At 37.7% G+C, this 22,183-nt stretch overlaps 1 protein-coding gene and 1 long non-coding RNA gene across 2 annotated transcripts; both read left to right on the top strand.

Annotated features, from left to right (window-relative positions):
* The first annotated feature begins 850 nt into the window (after nt 1-850).
* Nucleotides 851-7,559, top strand: LOC127578467 (uncharacterized). Its single transcript, XR_007957524.1, has 4 exons — nt 851-961; nt 2,727-2,826; nt 2,906-2,989; nt 5,061-7,559. It is a non-coding gene; the product is annotated as an uncharacterized LOC127578467 (long non-coding RNA).
* Nucleotides 7,560-9,267: 1,708 nt separating this feature from the next.
* On the top strand, nt 9,268-21,562 carry LOC127578598 (ras-related protein Rab-21). The gene is made up of 7 exons (XM_052030759.1): nt 9,268-9,784; nt 12,743-12,802; nt 14,417-14,524; nt 15,355-15,418; nt 17,560-17,614; nt 17,732-17,820; nt 19,223-21,562. The coding sequence occupies exons 1-7, from the start codon at nt 9,656-9,658 to the stop codon at nt 19,354-19,356; spliced, it is 639 nt and encodes a 212-aa protein (XP_051886719.1). The 5' UTR covers nt 9,268-9,655; the 3' UTR covers nt 19,357-21,562.
* Nucleotides 21,563-22,183: the final 621 nt, after the last annotated feature.

The raw sequence follows: 22,183 nt of genomic DNA, 5'->3' as shown, positions 1-22,183 counted from the left end.
GACTGGAGGAGAGCAAACCACATACCTGAACTCCAATGTCCCTCTGTTCTACAACATTCCCCAGTGCCCTACCGTTTCCCGTGAAAGTGCTACCTTGACTTGACTTTCCAAAGTGCAGCATCTCACACTTATCTAAATTAAACTCAGTTTGCCATTCCTCAGTCCACTTACCCAGCTGATCAAGTAATCCTTGATAACACTCTTCATTGTCTACACCACCTATTCTAGTATCATCTGCAGACTTACTAATCATTGCCTTGTACCTTCTCATCTAAATCGTTGATAATAGATGGAAAAATACAATGGGTCCAGCACCGACCCCTAGGGCACACCACTAGTCACGGGCCTCTAGTCTGAGAAACAACCTACACCGTCACCCTCTGCTTCCCAACATTCAAGCCAATTGTGTATCCAATATCTTGCTGAATTATACCAGCAGTTCTGATGCAGGGTTTCACACCAGAAAGGCTGTTTCCCTCTCCACGGATGCTGCTCCATCTGCTGCGTTTCCAGCATTTTCTAAGTTTATTTCCATCATCTTTTCCTTCCTCACCCCCCCCCCCCCCCATACTATCAGTGCCTCATGGTACATTAATGCGTTGTGAGTTCGCACTTACAAATGAAATTCCGCTAACATTAGGATGGGAGAAGTGAGGGCATGGGATCCGGCAAGCCAAGGCGACGCATGCGCACTAAGCCTTCGATCCCGCCCTCTCTCACCGACGGAAAGGTCGCGGTGGCCATGGAAACGGGAGAGGGGGTGGGTGGCGGTCTCATCCAGTCCCGCCCATTGGCGGTTGGCTTTTCCCGCGCGTCATTCGGATTGTTTGTGATCATTTGAAGAGAGCGCGGCGGCGGCGGCGGCCAATGGGACGCGGCGGAGCTGGTGACGGAGGGAGGGCGAGACGAACGGCGACAGAAGTGGCGGCGAGAGGGTTTTGTGCGGAGGAGAGAGGTTAAGGTGAGAGGGGTCCGCGCTCGGCGCAGGGGGTGAGGGCGAGAGGGGTCCGCGCTCGGCGCAGGGGGTGAGGGCGAGAGGGGTCCGCGCTCGGCGCAGGGGGTGAGGGCGAGAGGGGTCCGCGCTCGGCGCAGGGGGTGAGGGCGAGAGGGGTCCGCGCTCGGCGCAGGGGGTGAGGGCGAGAGGGGTCCGCGCTCGGCGCAGGGGGTGAGGGCGAGAGGGGTCCGCGCTCGGCGCAGGGGGTGAGGGCGAGAGGGGTCCGCGCTCGGCGCAGGGGGTGAGGGCGAGAGGGGTCCGCGCTGAGCGCAGGGGGTGAGGTCTAAGTAGTTGCGAACGGCTTGAATGGGAAGCCAGGCTTAGAGTTTTCATTGTTGTGGTGTGTGGGGAGTTGCTACCTGCTTGGCTGCGGCAACCATTTCATTAAAAAGCCTTAATTTGTCCTGATTTTTTTAAAAAAAGTGACATGTTGTTGTGTGACTTTTTGCTCCCGATGTGAAGGTTCTTGGTGCACTCTCCCGTTGTTCACACAGGTGAGTACAAATAAACATGGGTGCAACGTTAGCAGCTCTCGGATACCTGCAGCCAATTCCGGGGTTTATACATACCACCTTCATTTGCATCCCAACTAAAATCGGTTTGCCACTTATGTAATGTGAGTGACTTTAAATGTTAACCATCTCGAGTGTCTAAATGAGACGCTTGTGTAACCTTGGAACTGGGAAAAATTTTGCTCCCTCGTTACTGATGATAAAGCTGTTGCTTGGGATCTCTCAAAGCTTATTTTCTTTTCAAATTTCTTCTACCTATACCTGGTGGCTATGCCAAAGGAGAATTTGTTTTAATAACTAAATGCACGTATAAATAATTTTCTGGAAAAGCAAAACACTACAGATGTTGGGAATCTAGAATAAAGGAATACTGGAAATACTTGAGTTGGAACAGATTTGGAAAGAAATAGCATTAATGTTTTGGTCTTTGAGCTTTCAGAACTGTGGAAACCTTAACTTTCTTCACAGATGCTGCTGGAATTTTTAAGTGTTTCCAAAATTCCACCTTGAGGATTTGCTGAATCTATTGCACCCTTCTGTTATCAAAAATCTGGTACTTAACTAATATAAGAAATCAGACAAATGATGTAGAAAATAATATTTATTTGAAGAAACTAAGTGAGCAAGGTGCCAAACAGTTGGATACTGCACTATAGGAGTCTTCCTGTATAACCTTTCAATCCTCTTTGGCTGCAGGAATAGTAATAGAAGATTGGAGGACTGCTAATGTTGTACCTTCATTTAAACCAAGTAATTACAGACCACTTAACTGAACTTTGGATAAAACTTATTGGAGTTCATTCTAAAGGATTTATTTAGAAAGGCAATGATCAATTGGAGATTACAAATCTACGCTAACGAAATGTTGTGTTTGACGAACTTCATTGTTCCCACCTGATGAAAAGATGGCAGATGTACTAGCTGTAGTTGACATAGTCCACTTGACTTTTGATGAGGTTCCATGCAGCAGACTCCTCTAAAAAGGTAAAATAGCAGGTGGGGGGAGGGAAATTAGAGGAGATAAGGGCTTATTCAGAATTAAATATGGGTAAACTGTGGTTCTTTCTCCTCAGCTGGTTTATAGAGATGGTTTAAGATGAGATTTGTATCATTGTTTTCTACATTTATTGATATCTTCAAAGTTACATTTATTTGGAGATGTTTGTATCTAACAGTCAACCTTACACAGATTTTTCTTTTTTTTTCTCACTCCTTCCTAGATTTTGAAATGAATACAAACAAAGCCTTGACTAAACATTGTGACCCGAACCAGCAACCCCCAACTCCAAGTCTAACAAAAAGAAAACGAGCACAAGAAAAGTAAGCATTTTGGAAAAGAGAACTTGAATAGCTATGCCTGGTGTTATTTTGGTGTAATAAAACAATTTTTCATGTCTAGGAAATTTTTCAGAAGTCCAACGGACAGCATGTTATCTCCATGCTCACAAAGACTGATGAAACCCAAGCATGCCAGTCCTACAGAGTAAGTTCTATTATCTGCAGTTTTAAACATTGTTCAAATACACTACCATTATAAATCACAGACACTTATTTACCTTTCCACATTTTAATTCAATACAATAAATATGTTGGTTTTATATGTCTGCTTTCATCGAGCCCCATAAAATGGGGCTGGGAGCAAAATGTCTGAAGCAACTAGTTGGGGTTGCTTTTTTTTTTGGATTCAATAATTAAGGGTATTTTTAAAGCAACAAATATCACTTCAGATAGAATCTGACATGACTGTTTCAGACTCTCAGTATCTGATGTATGTGACTTGGGACAGGTGACTTTGTATTTTATGTTGGCTTTTGGAAGTTAATTAGCAATATATCTGTTTCCACAAATCTGTTTGTGTATTTTTTTAGAAGAACTGGGAAAATTTTGCTCCCTTGTTACTGATGATAAAGCTGTTGCTTGGGATCTCTCAAAGCTTATTTTCTTTTCAAATTTCTTCTACCTATACCTGGTGGCTATGCCAAAGGAGAATTTGTTTTATTAACTAAATGCACGTATAAATAATTTTCTGGAAAAGCAAAACACTACAGATGTTGGGAATCTAGAATAAAGGAATACTGGAAATACTTGAGTTGGAACAGATTTGGAAAGAAATAGCATTAATGTTTTGGTCTTTGAGCTTTCAGAACTGTGGAAACCTTAACTTTCTTCACAGATGCTGCTGGAATTTTTAAGTGTTTCCAAAATTCCACCTTGATTTGCTGGATCTATTGCACCCTTCTGTTATCAAAAATCTGGTACTTAACTAATATAAGAAATCAGACAAATGATGTAGAAAATAATATTTATTTGAAGAAAAGCAGGCAGGCATGTGTATCCTGTCTCTGTTATCTGTTACTGGCATTGGTTGATAAGGCTGAGCTAGTAGTTTGCACCAAGTTCCCTAACAGGGATCCCTTCTTTTGCATGTTAGTCTTGGGTTCTTGCTATTGAATCTTACTGTGTCAGGACCCTGTTTTATACACCCAGTTTTTCTTTGTTCAATCATACTTCCAGGATCTGTTCACGTGTAGGGTGTTACTTTGGGCCATACCCACCATTATTAATCTTTATTCTTTGTGTGAAGTTCTCATATGTCTCTTTCAAAATCATCTGAATTGTGGAACACCATACCACTGTCCTAATCCACATTCTTATCATGTTTACTAATTTGAATTAATTGCCTGTCTAAGCAAAGCTTGGGTTTCTAATGATCGTGACATTCCTGTCTGTTGTTTCTGTGTCATCTTTGGCCTCAAGATAATTTCCAGTGTCCTCTCCTCACTTAAACATTAGCTGTTTTTTGTGGCTATCTGTTTAAACAACCACCTGTTCCTCCCTTGTTTGTTTGCACCCCAACCATCTGTGTACCAGTCTGACCTTCGTACTTTGTTCTGCTGTCTCCAACATCTTTTGTTACTGTACCTGATTAGTAATAACATGTTTAAGATAACATTATTCCCAGCTGCTTGATTAACAAAATTTGCATATGTCTTAAAATAAGATGCATTCTTGTGGGTGTAGCTGAATTCCTAAAGACCCACTTGCTACACACTCCATTAGCTGTTGATGCCAGTAATTATTATCTTTCTTTTGGGAAGGTGGGGGAAGCAAGCTTGTGGGCAAATAACAATGAGCACAATTCAACAGTTTTGTGTGCTATTAACTGAACAGAGAATGTCCACCTTCAGAAATCTCCGAACAATTCTTCACTCTGGTTAAGGACTTTCTAAATAAATGTTTTAAGTGTGGTTGATTTCTTGGAAACTCTTGTTCGATCAGCTTGAAAGTCTCACGGTTGCTTGTAGAATTTTCGATCTTATTTCTATTCCCAATAATTTGATGGGAACATTGAAGAGATGAATCAGTCAAATCTCAAATTATTTCTTACAGTAGGGCAAGTCCTTCAGTACAAGCCTACAGAGAAGAACTTGTTCATAAATATAATGCTACTGAAATGGACAATTTATCAATGTGACTTTTGGTATTAAAATTATAATTAGAATATCACTTGACAACGGTACACAAGTTACAACCTGTGGTTTAATTGTCTACAGGCTTCAAAACAGCAAGATTACTGCCCAACAAGCTCATGAATTGACTCTCGACGACAAAGAAAATAACATCAATACTCAGGAGCAGAGACTTTCTTTTGGAAGAAATGACAATTAACTTGATTTTCTTTTGGGGGGGGGAATGAAATAAAATGTACAGTGTTTTTAGTGCTCTGTACAGAGGAAGAATCTATAATCTCTCTTTAAATTTGCATTTGCACCTCTTTGGGACTATATACACTACACTGGATGTTTTTATTAGGTAAAAATTATCAGAAGATTGTGGGATAAGAACAAACGTTGCACTTTCACTTTGTCATTTAATGTACAGTTTTCAATCAATCAAAAATAAATGTCACTTTATATCTGGTTACTTCCTATTTAAGAGCCTGAATAAAATTTTCAGCATTGTTACTATGTCATGTTAAATATGTGAATTTATTTTAATCCTGCAGTGGTAAGTGGAGATTAAATATTTTCACATGTTTCCATATAAAACTTATACTTAATTCATTAAACATCCCAAGGTGCTTCACAGGAGCCAATCGATGCTTGTGGAGTGGAGGTGGGGGGAGAATTTCATGTACCATAGGGATTTTGGAGTCTTAGTGACACATTAGGGTTTGGTTGAATGGGTGTCAAATTATTAGACTTTGTCACACAAGCCTGACCACTTGAAGTTTAATGTGGAATACAAGCAGCTGAGTTTTGGGTAACTGAGTTTAAAGAAGGTGGCAGTGGAAATGTCAACTCTGGAGGTAATTAAGATCCTGAGGATTTTAACAACTGATGATCTAAAGTAGTGCATTAATAGAGAGTTACCTTGCAAGAGAAGCTCAGCTTGGAATCAGATGCAGCTTGTTGCATCCAGCCCAGTTCACCCTCCACTGGTCAAGAACAAGGTGAAGTTTGTGGTGATGGATGTTGATGGCAACAGACATTTTAATAGGAGGAAATGTCTGCAACTCTGTTGGATATTGAACAAGCGACAGATCTGAGAGGGTACAGAGATCATATAAGATGGACCAGGGTGGTATTACCATCCATAGATTTGGATTTTTTCTCTCTCATACTGTCAAAGAAAAACAAGCAATCGAATGGAGGCATAAAAATTCCCCAAAATATTGAAAATTCCCCAAAATATTGAAAAATGGATTTGTATAAAGAGTTAGTGTACAGTGCAATTTTAAGCTCTATATAAGAAGAATGTTCCAAAAGCAAGATGTAGATGAAGCATTTTTTTAAATACAGAGAAAATGGGGAGGAAAAACAACTGGTAGGTTCTAGCTGAAATGTCGTCCAACTTGTGTTGCCTAATCTCAGACTTCCAGTATTTTAATTGTAGTTTTTCCAGTCCCTGCAATATTTCGCTTGTATAAAGGGAGGGATTTGGAATGAATCAGGAAAAATATTTTTCTATTAGCTGTGCAATGCCCTAATGGTTCCATAGCAATTCAAGAACAAAAGTCATCTCAAACTCTCACTTGTTTCACAGATCATACCAGATCTGTAGCTATTCCAGTTTTCCAGTTCCTTGCCTTGATGTTTGTATCCCTTAATGGCTTTGTTTAACATGCATTATTTTTGGATGTGAAAATTGTAATTAACTCTTCTGTACTATGGGGACTATCTCAGATTTTCATTATGTCTATTCAAGATAGTTTGGCTCCAATTTTATCACTTTCTTTTTCCACCTTTTTTTAAAAATGAATTGTCCTGTTTCAGAGGTTGAGCATGAGTTTGTGATGCTATGAAAGGTCATCAGATTTTGGTCTTTAATTTTGATATCTGAAATTGATAACAGGACAGTAGAACACGAGCAGGCCCTTCAGCCCACTATGTCTGTGCTGACCTTGACAATTTAAACTGCACCTAGTCTATATACCAGAGATTCCCAGGAGTCAGTGAAGTGAAACAAATTTGATCTTTACCATTTGTAAATAATGAAGGGCCAAAGAATAATCAACTTTCCATTCTTAAAAATGACTTCATAAGGTCCTTGATCAACCAGTGTTGTCTTTTTTATCTCTCTTATTTTTGCAGTTGGGAGACATTCCTTTTACACAAAATGTAATGCAGATATTTGTTTGGTGTTTTAATACCACAACTCTTTCCTATAGCCCTGCAAATGTTTTTCCCTCCCAAGTATCCCATTTGTTTTTCAAAGTTATTGAATCACAATGTGCTTTTTAAATGTCCATAGTTACACATGGTTATTTTTGCTAATTTCTTTAAATCTGTGCTCTTTAACTTCAGATTTTCAGTGTAATTGAATCTATCATCTTTCGTACATTCAAGCAAATCATCTCTGAACTTCCAAGGCCTTGGCATCCCTTTCATGAAGTACAGTGCCTAGAAAGGAACACAATACTCCAACTGGGATCTCATAATTTAGCACCACCTTTGTGGTGCAAATGCTATCTTCCTACTCAAATCTGCAGTTATGTTACACTATTAACAACAGTGGAAAAGGGAAGCTACTAACTTGCCATGTGTACTGGAAGAAATAAAAAGCAAGAGCTCTGCACCTTTTTGTTTATGAATATGGTTTTGATTTGGATGTGTTTTCTCAGGGAACTAAGTGTATATCAGAGTTCTCTGATGATACAAATCTGAGTGGATTTGCAAAGGGTATATTTGTGATACAAAGAGTGTAATAAAAGTTTACCAGGTTACCTCCTGAGCTGGGGAAGTTGTCCCGTGAGGAGAGGTGAAGTAGATGAGCCACAGTTCAATAAAAAGGAGAAACGTACAAATTTATCTGATGCAGGGATGACATTTCACTTGGCTGCGTGGCTAGTCATAAACTAAGGGGTTGGCTGTTCAGAACAGATTAGGAGAAATTTCTACACTTGGAGATTATAGAATCCTAGGAATTAACTACTAAAGAGTGTTGTGGATGATGTTGCTGAATATAGTCAAGGTAGATCAGATTATTGGTGTACAAATCCAAGGACTTGTAGAGGTGGAGGCATAGGTAGATGAGGTGGTGAAGAAGACATTGGGTACTTTCCTTCATTAGCCTGTGCAAATTTATTAAACATTGGTCACGACTGGAGTCACACTATAGGAAGAATGTGATCATACTGGAGAGGTTGCAGAGGAGATTCTCCAGGATGTTGCCTGGGATGGAGTACTTTATTTATAAGAAGAAACTGGATAGGCTGGGTTTGTTTGCCTTTGAACAGAGGTGATTGAGAAGAGACCTTACAGAAGCATACAAAATTATGAATGACATAGATAAGGTAGACAGCAGAGGTGTCTACAACTTGAGGGCATAGGTATAGGGTAAGAGATTTAGAGGGGGTCTGAGAAAATATGCTGCTTGACTGATGGAGGCAGGTATTCTCACAACATTTAAGAAGTATCTAGAAAGCCACTTGAATCACCAAGGCATTGAGGGTTGCTGTTCAAAGGCTGGTAAATGGGATTGGTGTAAATGAATAAATGGTTGGTATGGATGTGGTGAGCCAAAGGGCCTATTTCTGTGCTTTATGACCCTATGATTCAACTTGGATATTAAGGGAACCAAGGGATATGGTGATAGTACAGGAAAGTGGTACTGAAGTAAATGATCAGACAATCTTATTAAATTGTGGAGCTGGTGCAAGGTGCCAAAGGGCTATTCCTGTTATTTCTATGTTCTGATAATGGAAAGTGGTGCTGATGTTGAACAGGTAAAAAAAAAGTTAAGAACCCTGTAATCCAATGTAAAATTAAATTTTGACTCAATCATTCTCGACTTTTAACAGCTTGTACTTGTATGAATGTTAGGCATTGTTGGGTTGGGAGAGGTTAACTTGATGGAGAGGAGCAAGGCCTCAGAGGGATTTGAAAAATCAGAATGTGCTTTGTATCAGGAACCATTGTGGGTTAATGAAATCAGCCTGACTAGGAAGCTTTGAAAATGTATGCATATTACCAGCTCTCCAGGGATCTGGTAGTGGTCACCAACTCCGGACCAGCTTGGGCACATCCATTCTGCTTATAGTTCAAGCTCCAACCATGTACCCACGTTCTGGTGGGGTGAGAATTTGGTTGCCCCTGCATCTGCTTTAATTACCGAGAAAATTTGAAAGGTTCCCAGCTGTGAATGTGGGCGCGAGTTAGAATGAAAGTTTTCTTTGGGGTGGGAGAAATTAATTATTGCCAATTTTGCCTTCTAATTGGAAGATCGGGAATAAAAACACACAAGGTAAGTCTTCTGTTCACAGTCAAAATCAATCTCATTTTTCAGGCCAAAGCTCCGAGTGTGAAAACTGGCTTCAAGCACATGGATTGGAACCTTATTAGCAATGTGTCAGTAGCATGATTAAATGATGCATTGTAATCGCACGTCCTGCACCTCCGTTCACTGGCCCGGGAGAGACCCCACCTCGCTCCTGTCAATCAGATGACGTACCCCAAAGGACTGACGCAGGAGGAAGGAGACGCCATTAGACGAGGAGGGTGGCTTGTTTACTGTTACTGCTCGACTGGGTGAGCCGGCGACTTTTCCCCCGCTGGTCTGCGCTTTCCCTCCCCCTCCGCTGCCACATCCCACCCCGGTCCCATGTGATTGTATTTGAGGCTTGCTCGGCTTCATTTTCCTCCCGATAATGGCGAGTGGCGGCAAAACCTACTCGTTTAAAGTTGTCCTGCTCGGGGAAGGCTGCGTGGGGAAGACATCCCTGGTGCTGAGATACTGTGAGAACAAATTCAACGACAAGCACATCACTACGCTTCAGGTTCGTCCTTTGGTGTATAGTTCCTTTCCTCCCCAGTCCCTTGCTTTGGATCACTGCCTGGTTAAAGGGGAACTGGCGATTAAGGCGCCCGCTAAGCGAAGGCCTGTTGCTAAATGTCGCCCGGGCGAAATGATCTTCAGTTTCCTCTACCATCCTACGGCCTCAAATAGATTTAAATGCGATAAGTGTGTTAGTTGTGTATCCGCTCCAGTTCCATGAAAACCTATAAATACATACAAATACCAATGCCAGCAAATAGTGATCGCCGAATTGGGTGGCGGTTGATGTGGTTACGTTGTAAGGAAGAATGCTTCCAAGAAACACGTTTATTTCAAATGATGTGTTGTCACACTGGACTTTGGGGTACACGTTTGGTCTTGTATATTTTCCCCAGAATTGCTCTTGTAGCCTCAATTCCAAATAATTGTATGTTTATTGTATCTGAATTTATGGTTCGTCGTTTCATATTACATGAACCTTTTTCAGAGAGGTATGAAATTCAGTAAATTACTCGAACTGAGACTTCCATATCTAATCCTTCATAAATGAGGGTGGGGCGATTAGGGCCTGTAAGGGAAAAAGAGCAAGGGAAGGTCTACATCTCATTCCCCGACGCAGAAATAATTTAATTTGCTGTCTCTTGTCATTGGTGTTAATCTCTGCTTGAAAACGGTTAAGATATTCTTGCATCATTTTAGTTGAAGAAGTGTATTTCACATGACTTTGGGTTGGGTGATTTTTGTAATCATGTACTCATGTCTGTAATTGCTTACCACGTTTGTATCTTGAAATGACTTAAATATGAATAATATTCAAGGATAAAAGTGGAAACATTACTGATTTGTACAAATGAACCCATTGTTGTACTTCCAAAATACTGGTTATCGTTTTGCACTTCTGCAGACCATAAACATGTAACTCACTAACATTGATTTTGCAGTTGATTGTTTCAAAACAAATGCAGTCTGGAAAGACTGCCAGTGGCATGTGTAAATGTCAGGCAAAGGTTACAAATTGAGTTTTTTTCATTTTAGCATCAGTCAAGTTCACTTCAGACACTGTTGACATTGAATAAAATTAAAATATTGCATTTATGAGTCTGATATGACATTGGCAAGGTTAGCATTTATTCTTCATCGCATATAGTCACCTGAATGAATAGACTATTTTAGAGGATAGTAGACAATTGGATATAGCAGCATTGTGGAAAGAGAAACAGATAATGTTTCATGTTGCAGCCCAGTTCTGACAAAGCATCTTTGATTTGAAGCTGTGTTTCTTTTTCCACAGATGCTGCTTAACCTGTTGAGTGTTTCCAGCATTTTCTGTTTTTATTTTGGATTTCCAGCATCTGCAGTTTTGTTTGATTTTGATTAAGAAACAACCATGTTGGGGATGTATATAGGCTGTGCGACGTAAGGATGGCAGATTTTCTTAATGAAACAGATGAGTTGTTACAATAATCCATTCACTTGGTAGTCATTATTATTAACACAAGTTTTAAATACTGACACGAATTCCCCTTTTACCATAGTAGGATTCTAATTTAGAATTCAGGAACAATAATCCAGGTGAATGCTGGTCAGTTGGTTTAACCACAGTATTATGATACTTCCTTGCAAGTTGAAATGTGTAGCATGTTCCAGCAGCCATTTTTTGGTAATCATTCAATTGTGATGCTAGAATTAAAACTTCCTTTTCTGTGTTGGTAATAGCTTGTACAATGACTCATGTTGGCAAATGATTTTGGGTTCTGCAGATGTAGATTATAACCTTTTTAAAAATGCTGTATTTTAATAGTTTTATATTGAACAAATGTACAGAAATGACTTAAATTGACTTAAACCCCACACTTGTATGCAACTAGTTAATGGTTGCCAATTGTTTTTCTTTCGCTTAGAAACATTGTAGTAATTATTTGGCATCATACCAGCTTCACACAGGTCCAAAGAATATTTTGAAAATGCATTGACTAATCTTAACTACCTGTTTCTGAAGCAATCTGAAGTCAGGAAGTTTGATTCCACCTCTAGATTGGTTGGACACAAGTGTACTTTCATGAGCAACAATACAATCAGCAGCAACTTGCATTTCTACTGTGCCTTTTTATATAGTTAAAAATCCCAAGTTACTTTGTAGGATTGTGATCGGAAATATTGATTCTGATGTTCAGACAGATGATCAAATCTTGACCAAGGAAATAAATTGTAAGGAGTGTTCTTAAAGGAGGCGCTTAGAAGAGTAACCATCTAGGGAGGGGACTTTGGGCCCAGGCAGCAGAAGGCATGGGTGACAGTGATGAAGCGATGGAAATTGGGAATGAGTGTGCATTCAGAATTGGAAGAATGCAGAAATATCAGAAGTCTGTCAGGCTGGAGGAAGTTACAGTGATTGGACTGCCACAGAATAATTTGAAAGTGAGGCTTGGCTATGCTGGGTGCCAATGAAGGTCAGAGTGCACAGCTAATAATGCTGATTTTTTACATCATACATTACAGATCAGAACAAAACTTATAGATCCCAATATTAGAATTTAACAGATTTTGGCCTGGGCTATAATATGCTAAATGCACAATACATATAAAGCACTGAACAGCTCCTTCATTTTGTATCTGAGGATGTAATGGTCGTAACAGTGGAATTCAGTCTAGTATTTTAAGTGAAGTTCTTAATCAGACCTTTGAAAAGATCCTGTCAGCACCCCAACTGGATCAGTTGAAAAGCCATCACCTTGAAGTGATTTGTTTTTCTCTCTCGTAAGCTGAGTTTTGTTGTTGAATTGGGGGAAATTTTCAATTTAATTCAGTTCATTGTTAATGACTGCCCATTCTAAAACATTAAATGTACTCCACTTTGTTTTAGTTAAATATTGTTTTCTTTTCTTTGACTCTCTATGTAATAGGTGTTAGAACAAAATCTCTAACTTTGTAATTTCATGAGCTTTCTGCTTATTCTTAGGCATCATTCTTGACAAAAAAACTGAATATTGGAGGCAAAAGAGTAAATATTGCAATTTGGGTAAGTACCCAAGTTTCATGCAATGTGTTTGTAACCAAATTAACTTGAAATACAATGACACTAGGTGTTGATGCAAAATGATTTCTGCTTTGTACGAAGAATACATTTATCCAGTGACAAATCAGCTGTTAAGCATGAACTAATTCGACCGAAGAGTGAAATAACTGCTTATAGGGAATCTTCTTTATCTTCCTTCTGATGTCAAGATAAACTTTTATTTGAGGTTCCCACTGTTACTGTTCGGTGCAAAGCAGAATTGCTCAATGATGCTACGATTGTAGCTTAAACCCAAGAAAAGTTGCATTGTTCATTTAAGCGGATTGACAGTTTTCTAATAACAGAGCCTAATGTGTTGATTAATTGTTTTCTTCATCAAGAGGCAGAAAAAAATATTTTTGGGTTTATTTTTCTGATTGCATATCCAATTTTTTCAAGCTGTTTGAGAAGGACTTAATCAGTTCATACTCTAGAATATGACTTGAGTCTTTTTATGATTCCATTACTACGTGAATACAGCCTTGGAACCTTAACCGATTTCTGATCTCTCTTGCTCAAAAAGTTCATCCCCAGGGTCCTAGAGACCTCGCCTTGGTCATTCTTACTTCTGGTCTGCTATTGCTGATCTGGGAAAAGTTTAACATTGCACAACTGTATTTCTTTTGATCCTATGGCTAACAATGTGCCATTGGACTTTGATTTCAGAAAGTGATCCAAGAGCTTGATCTCAAAAATCAGTGTTGTGACATTTTTTTCCAGTAACTCTTGTACTATCCGCACTTACCCCAGACCACTTTCTCTGGTTGAACCTGTTCAGATTCTTGGAATTTTTTTTAAAATTTCATTAAGATCATACTTCAACACATTGCAAGTCTTTCCTCTCCCTCCAGCCTTGTAACAATAATGTTTCCCTGGGTGACCTCCAACCTTTACCATCTATATACCCCAACCAATCTCTTCATTAAATCTCCTTCTCCTCTGTCCATTGTTAATAGTGCTGTTAGGTGATTTTCTTCTATTAATTAGTATTTTGCATCTCTCTTGCCACTTAAAGGCCTCCTTTAAAAGTGCAAAAGAGATGTAAGATTTTAATTAATAGAATAAATTCATCACTTAGTGCAGCACAGTGCTGTTGTCAGTAATGCAGCTGTCTCACAGCTCCAGCAACTGTGGTTTGATTCTGACTCTGGTGCTGTCTGTGATCTTGGCATGTTCTCTCACTGACTATATGAATTTCTCCTGGGTACCCTGGTTCATTTGCATATCTGAAAGACATAGTGTTTGTAAGGTGAATTGCTTTTTGTAAATTGCCCGTGATCTAGGTGGGTGGTATAAGAATTGGGAGAGGACTGTTAATGGGCATGTGTGAGAGAATAAGTTACAGGGAAACAAAGGGGGTGGGGGAAGAGGGGAAATGAGATTATTCTGGGAGCCGACATGGACTTGATGGGCCAATGTCACAGGAAAGTAGGAATGTGAAAAATTTCTTGACTACTTCATTTGTTTTTATTATTTCCACCTTTGAGTAACTTGTGACATCTTTAACTCGTAAACTAAATATCGTTGCCTTGCTTTGGAATTAAAATTTAATACATAAAAACTTTCTTTTGAAACAAGGACACAGCAGGTCAGGAGAGGTTCCATGCTTTGGGTCCAATTTATTATAGAGATTCCAATGGAGCCATATTAGTGTATGATATCACGGATGAAGACTCCTTTCAAAAGGTGAGTTCTTGACTTAGTTGTACACTGATCTATATTTATACAAGTTATTGTGAAGTGAGATGAAATAATACTTCTGTTTTTCAGTTTTGAATTTGTAGTCCTTGTTCTAACTCAAAAGTATGCAAATGAGCTTGTGGTCATAACACAGCCACAGCGAAAATAAGAGAATACCATCCCCAAGCATTTATATTATCTTTCCTGAACAATTAAAATAGCTGCATTGGCATTCCTTCACAGCTTGCTTCAGTTTATCTGACATGTCTGCTCTTTGATTCATATGGTGTCTGTCAAGTATCCACTCAAGTGTCTTTGTAAGGTGTTCGACAAATAGCATGAGAGACATCACTGGATGAACAATTAAAATCAGAGAATTTTGAAAATCATCAGCAGATTAAAAACGCTGAAGCTAGTAAAATCCGAGAGGTTTGATTTTTAACAGTTGGTGAATCACCTAATCATTGATAATATTGGTTGCAACAGTTTTCTTATTCCTTTATTCTATAATTGTATTTATCTTAGACAAAAAATTGTGGTTTAATCCACGAGTTTTACTGTAATGTGTTTTAAAGGTTTGGGGTTCTTGAATTATCTTCTCTACTGTAATTCCCTTCACTTTCCAGGATCTGCAGAGACCTCTGATAAATGTTTGTTTTGCAGACAAATTAAAAGTAATAAAGGTTTTTTTTCTCATACTGAGGCCATTTTGATAAAACCTATAATTTTCCCTAAGATATAGGCAGAAATGTCTTTTTAACAAATACATGCTGAAATTATGAATAGCAACTTGAACTATATGCTAATGTGTGCAAAATTTAAAACTTTGTTCTCAGGTGAAAAGTTGGGTGAAAGAATTACGGAAAATGTTAGGAAATGACATTTCTTTATGTATTGTAGGTAAGTGTGCTGTATTCAAGAAGTAAATTCTCTTCATTGAAATAAAATTGTGTTCTTGAACTGAATAGGGATGCAGCATTAAATATAAATGTTATTTATTGAATTATGCCTGTAAATCACCAAATTTAAATGCTATGGGGTCTGACAGCTTTATCGGATGATTTTGAAAGTTAATTCATGATTGTATGTTTTTAGCACAGTAAACAGATTAATCTAACATAAGCCTTGAATTTTGTTTTATTTAATTCTTAAGTCACTCAGGGTTGGTTCGATATTATTCTGCCAAATCTATCCCCTCTGTATTTATCACTTTCAATAATATTTTTACTACATTAAAAAAAGATACTCTAATGGAATTATAAAAATGCTAAATGCCATTAATCTTTGAGTTAATCCTTTGCCTCAGAGGAGCACTTGAGGATGATATTACTGTAAGTATTTAAGCTGAGGAAAAAAGTGGAACATTAAATCCTCTGTAAAAGATTGTAAACTTTATTTTAACTTTCTGTACTGGCTGAACCATGAGGCTCCTGTGAAGCATTTTAAAATTCCAATACCTCCCCCAGCTACACACACACAATAGTGTTATCTTTCCCTACCCCTGTAAAATCTTCCAGGCCTACAACTCTCCAAGATATTTTTCATTACTCTGATTATGATGGATTCTTGCGCATTCCTGATTTTAATTGCTCTGCCATTGGCAGCTGTATTGAGGCCCAAAACTTTGGAATTCCCTCCCTAAATTTTTGTGTCTGTTTTTTTTAAAGATAGCTGTTTCTAAAAAAAAAACCCTTGTGCTTTACTAACTTACTGTGGGGCTCAGTGTGAAAATATTAATTACAAACTCCTTGATGTTTTACTGCATTAGAGGTGCTTTAAAAAATACTTCTGAATTATTCAAAAACCTTTTTTTGCTTTAAAGCACTGCATGAGAAAATTTCTGCTTGTTACCTATTGAAAGTTCCAGGTTCTTTATAATAAATCATGAGGTCAAAAAATTTTTAGATGACTATCTGCAATAGGTAATTTCTTTAAAAAAAACATTGATCAACATTAAATAATGTAACTTTCTACCTCCTATATGTTGTCAAATTTGAACAAAATTTGGGTAAGAATCCAGTTTCCTAATTTGGTTTAGGAATATGATTTACTTTTTAATTGGTTTTTCATCTTAGAAAATGAATATGAATTAACTGCAAAAAGATGTAATTATTTAAGTTATGAAATATTCTAACTGATAGCAAAAGACAACTACTGGATGGGAAGATGATGATGAGGTATCTGTTGAAAATTGTCACTAAAAGAGTGAAGATTGTTCAGCAGAAATCCTTCCTTTGTGACATGGAATTCTTTGCCCCATGCTTTAATATTTGAAGTGGGAGAAAATAATTGAACCATGAGAGAGTGCAACATTGGAATCTGTTAGAATTATTGTTGAAAAGATCCATCACAGCATGAGTGGATCAAATGTTAACATCAATTCATCTTCATTGGGATGTGCTATATTGTATCAAATACCTTGTTCACCAAGCAGTTGGTGAAGCAGTTAATCACCGTTTTTAGTTATGAAGATTATAATTGGCGTAACAATTAAAATTGAGATTGTTAAACTTACTAAATATCTGTATTGTTTGTTTTATTTTCAAAGTGCACTTGCGTGCATATAATTATATATGGGTGCAATGTTGTAGATGATTTGTTAGTAAGACCGGTTTGCTTTCGGCTTTCATTGAGGAAATTGATGGAGTTATGGAATGATGGCAAGTCCAGAATGTTACGTATTTAACAGGACTTGATTGACCTAAGATCATTGGCCATGATAATCCAGAATATTAGGATCTTTTGTAAAACTATAACTTGTTGGAAAAATTGCAATGAAACAGAAAATACTATAAATACTTGTCAGATTAGCAGCATCTGTGGAGAGAGAAGCCTTAAAGATTTAGCAATAACCTTTCCTCAGAAATGGTGTTTTGATCTGTCTTCTGCAGTTCTAATGGAAGGTTATTGATTTGAAATTTTAACATTTCTCTCATAGCAGATGTTACTGACCAGCTTTATTTCAGGTGTTCAGCAGTATTTTGCATATAGAAAGTATTGTATCTATGGTGATTATGCCTTTGTGATTCTTTTTAAAACAGGTAATAAATTAGATCTTGAAAAGGATCGGCATGTATCTGTTGAAGAGGCAGAGGTGTAAGTGCATGACATATTCTGTTATTCCCTTAATTACACTGATCATATTTTCTGTACTTAATTTACAAGAATCATTGTAATTATTTGGGTGATTTCAACTGTCTTGTATTTGTACAGGTATGCAGAATCTGTTGGAGCAAAACACTTTCATACATCAGCAAAGCTGAACAAAGGAATTGAAGAACTATTTCTTGATCTTTGTAAAAGTAGGTGAAATTTTGTTGTTTGCTCATTTAATGTAATTTAGTGGTTGTCAAAAGTCTGTTAAAGAGTTGTTATTTCACTTCTCTGCTGTGGAGTCTCTCAAATGATCACTTTTCTGTGCATCATTGCCAAGAAGCAAAATGGCTTTTTACAAGGTGAACCCACTTTGTAATTTAAGTTAGTTTTGGTGTCAAAATGTTCTGAAAGAGCTTTTTAAAAGGGGGATAGTGTATGAAATTCAGATTATTTTAATACTTGGTTTCATTAGCTACAACTTGTTGGAAAATGCAGGGAGCCTCATGGGGCTGTTGGTATTTCTGCTCTCTGATGTTGATATCATCGTGAAGTTCAGTGCTGTTTAGGAATTGACCTGCTAAACACGTTAGACTAGATTTGCTACAAGAAGAGAGTCCATTCCTTTGAATGGAGAGGAACAGTTATGAGGGGCCTTGGTGAGCATTACTTTATTTACAGTTCTTGTTTTGATTTGTAACTTTTAAAATTGCTTTAATTCTTGAATCATTTGAAATGTTGGACATTCAAAAACATTGTTTTGCCAGTTATCAAACAAAATCTGGTTGTCAGTTTCCAGATGTCCTGTGGTCAGGCCTTATTAATATTCTACCATGACACCCCCATTTCCCCAAATGTGCCCATTTGTCGTACAAGGCCCTGCTACTCCATTGGGCCTTGCCAGCTATGTTCAATATGGCTTGGGAGAACAAGTTTTCAACAGCAGGTCACAGTTTGTTGGCGGCAAGTTCTGATAAGAAGTTTTGAATGTTTGCAATCCATTCCCAATATCTGATGCATGATTTTAGAATTTAATTCATTCAGCTACTTTTCTCAGCCCTTTTTATTTTTCATGCAGTTATCCACTTCCCTTCTGGAAGCCAGTGTTCCACCACTCTTTAGTAGAGCATTTGAAATCATAAATGTGCAAAAATAGAAATTGCTAACATCAAGACACAAGAGACACAGGAATCTGGAGCAAAAAGCAAGCTGCTGGAAGAACTTAGCAGGTCAGGCTGTGAGCAGGCCTTGTCCAGACAAGACCCATTGAGTTCCTCCAGCAGCTTGTTCTTTGCTCCAATTTGCTAACATCATTCTCTTAAGTTTATGCTATGATTATTGACTTCTGTTCATCAAATTCGCTCATTTTGAAAGTCTGTAAATGATGCAGCTTGTAGTATTCATGAAAGCCTTATTTTTTCTGGGCTTTCCCCTTAACAAAGGGATCATAGGCGAGGCAGCATTATCATTAGTGAATTGCTTTCACATCTTCCCCTTGACATTCGCATCTATTCGCAATCAAGCTGTCAAAATTGTAAACCATGTTCATGTAAAAGTGTGGCTGTGCCTCTCCTGTACTGAATTGATGTCTATTTTTTTTTCCATATTTAGGAATGATAGAAACGGCTCAAGCAGATGAAAGGGCAAAAGGAAATGGCAATGGTCAATCTACAAACATACGGCGGGGTGTACAAATAGTTGACGACGAACCCCAACAACAGAGTAGTGGAGGTTGCTGCTCTTAACTGACCAAAACTGTTGAGCTTTGTTTTTTGAAATGAAGACTGTCATGTACCACTTCACATTTATCAGCAGAATGTTAAATGTTTTAAAATAACTCTTCTTTAAAGGACTAAGTGCTAAACAAGTGGAATGTGTGACTGGAAGATTTGGTTTTGCCTGTTTTACACTTGTCTGGACAGAAACGATCAATGGCCTTTGTCATGAATCTTATTTCAAATTGTCTTTTTTTTAATGAAAAGCTGTACAATTTGCATGAAGCATCATAGTACGTAGAAGCTCCAATTATATTGTCCTTTTAAAATCAAATCTTTATTATTTAATAACTTATGTACGTGTCGAACAGTATACATTTGGCTATTTTGAACACCTAATGTGCAAATTCAGTCAGATTTTATAGTTTGAGTAGGGTATTGCACAGCATCCTTCCTATTATGTGTTAATTCTGTTTCTTAAATATGGTGGAAATATGCATAGCAAATTTCATAATGAATATTTTATCCAGTATACGAGACCTGTATATATCAAAGTTTGTTTTTCCAAACACCTGGGTGGAAAGGATTGAGATATACTTACATAATGGTCCAGATTTTTATTGGCTTTGCACATTCTGGATTTTAAGCTTTTGTGGAGCTAACTGATGGAAACATGCTTAGTACAGTGAGGAGAAACTTGGCATCTGGGACCTGAGTGAGGAAGGCAGGCAACAGATCAAATGATTGCTAAATAAATGGGAATGGTAGAGAAAAAATAGTAAATCAGAATGGATGAAATCCATCTTGTTTCTGAATTTGAGAAAGAAATGAAAGAGAAAGATTGGATACAGGGAGGGAAATAACTACTGTTACTTTTTTTTTAAAAGAAACTGCAACAATCAATTCTAAAAGAATGATATGGCAGAGTTTGCACGTTCACTTTCAATTTTAGAAAGATTGATTGCCGTCAGGAATCCAGGCATGTCCAGCTTGATCTAATAATCGTCTTTCTGTAAGCACAGTAAACGCAGCACCAGAAGCTCTCAAACATATAAGATCTTGTGTCTTAAAAAAAAATTCATGGGCTGTTTCACTGATAAACACCTGCCAGAAATGTGGCCCAGAGTTCCCTTGGGTAGCCTGCTTCTACAACTCTTTATGCAGGGCCTTGCAGGAGCTATAGTATTCTTCACAGGATAGATGTTGATATAAGTAAGAGTGAGGTGACATAATCCAATTGTTTAAACAATGTATATCCTTTAATCCAACTATGGGATTAGGGATCATTCTTGTAATAAATTGCCTCAATTCCCTGGTGACCCAGCCAGGACCACACCTAAAACTCAACATCGCACCAGTTGCATGGTAAAAATTCTAATTTCCCTTCTGCTAAAAAAAATCTCTGATTGCATTATCACAATAATCTATGGCTTTAAGACAATTAAGATTCTGACACCTATCTAAAGTGGTGTCGGCATCAGTCCCAGCAAATTGGAAACTTGGATCCATTAGTTTATCATCGGTTTTTTTAAAGCCAGTATATTTCTTAACAATAGAGTGGGATCTGAGTTTCCAACTTGGGCATCGAAGCTATCATGTAGTTAAATTCATGCTTATTTATGCCTGTAATGATGAGGTTAACTTTCTGACAAGATAAGTTTGTAGACTGTGTGCAAGGCAGCAAATTCATACCATTTCAAAGGTTATGTGGATTTTAATGAAGCTATAAACACAATGTCACAACACTTTTAGTTATGGGATTTTGGGGTTGCAAGGCCTGTATTGGCAATCCTATAATCAGATGGTGACATCCAGGTGGTGGCTCAACTGCTGCTTGCCTGAAGTTGCTGAAAAGAAATATACATTAGGTATGTGTGCCATTACTCTTGCTGTTAATTTTGATGAAAAAATCTGGACATTCATGTTTGTCAAAGCATAGACAGCTATTGAAATAATGCATAAAATTGTTCGTGGAGCAGAACAGGAACTGCATTTAGTTTTGATCACTAACAGAAAAGCAGTTTCAGCCCCTAATAATTTTTGGTTGTCAAATTAGGCTTTGAAATGACTACAATTTGAAGAATGTTAATGGTTTTATGCGTGCAGTATCTGTGGAGAGAAACTTAATTGTTTTATTTGAATATAGTTTTAAAGTGTACATGCAAAATTTCTTATTTGTAAATCTAAAGCAATGTAATAAATGCACTAATGAATCATCTGTTATAAAACACTGCTCCATGTTTTCATAATTTTTCAAGTTAAGGGAATTGTGATGTGATTCTTTGAGCAGAAATAGAATGCAACATTACCTAAAATGGATAAAATAAGTTTTAATTGATCTGATCTAACCTTAAATTGTGTATTACACTTTGGGACAGATGCAAATAAGGACTGAAAGTCTGTCTTATTTGCCTTTTCAGTAGATGAGTTTTATGAACTGCATCATGACAAAGAATACTATTCTTAAGGGATGCAGAATGCAAATAAATGAAAATGGATACCTTAATGCAAAACTGGAAAGCAAATAGAACAACTTTACAAGAATACAGCTATGCATTTAAAACCTGTACAGAAGTTCAAATTCAAATCAAGTGAATGTAATAACATAAAAGCAGAAATTACTGGATCCTCTCACATATTATGTAACATCTGCAGTGAATGAAAACAGCTATCATTTCAGTTCAATACATTCAAACCTGTCAAGCGTAATGAACGGATGTCAAAATTAGAGTCCTGAAAAATTAGCAAAAACTGCTACATCCTGGGAAGAAGGACTCAATTCAATAACACCTAAGTATGGCTTTATGTATGAAAATGGGTGGGATACAGGTCTAATTATCACTCAAAAACTGGCAGA

This window comes from Pristis pectinata, chromosome 15, assembly GCF_009764475.1.
Source record: "Pristis pectinata isolate sPriPec2 chromosome 15, sPriPec2.1.pri, whole genome shotgun sequence".
NCBI classification, from domain to species: Eukaryota; Metazoa; Chordata; class Chondrichthyes; order Rhinopristiformes; family Pristidae; genus Pristis; species Pristis pectinata.
This window is presented reverse-complemented; position numbering and strand designations above follow the sequence as displayed.

Coding starts and splice junctions, on each gene's coding strand:
- LOC127578598 (XM_052030759.1), top strand. CDS start 9,656: ATGGCGAGTGGCGGCAAAACCTACTCGTTTAAAGTTGTCCTGCTCGGG. Junction 9,785..12,742: donor AGCACATCACTACGCTTCAG/GTTCGTCCTTTG, acceptor GCTTATTCTTAG/GCATCATTCTTGACAAAAAA. Junction 14,525..15,354: donor ATGAAGACTCCTTTCAAAAG/GTGAGTTCTTGA, acceptor CTTTGTTCTCAG/GTGAAAAGTTGGGTGAAAGA.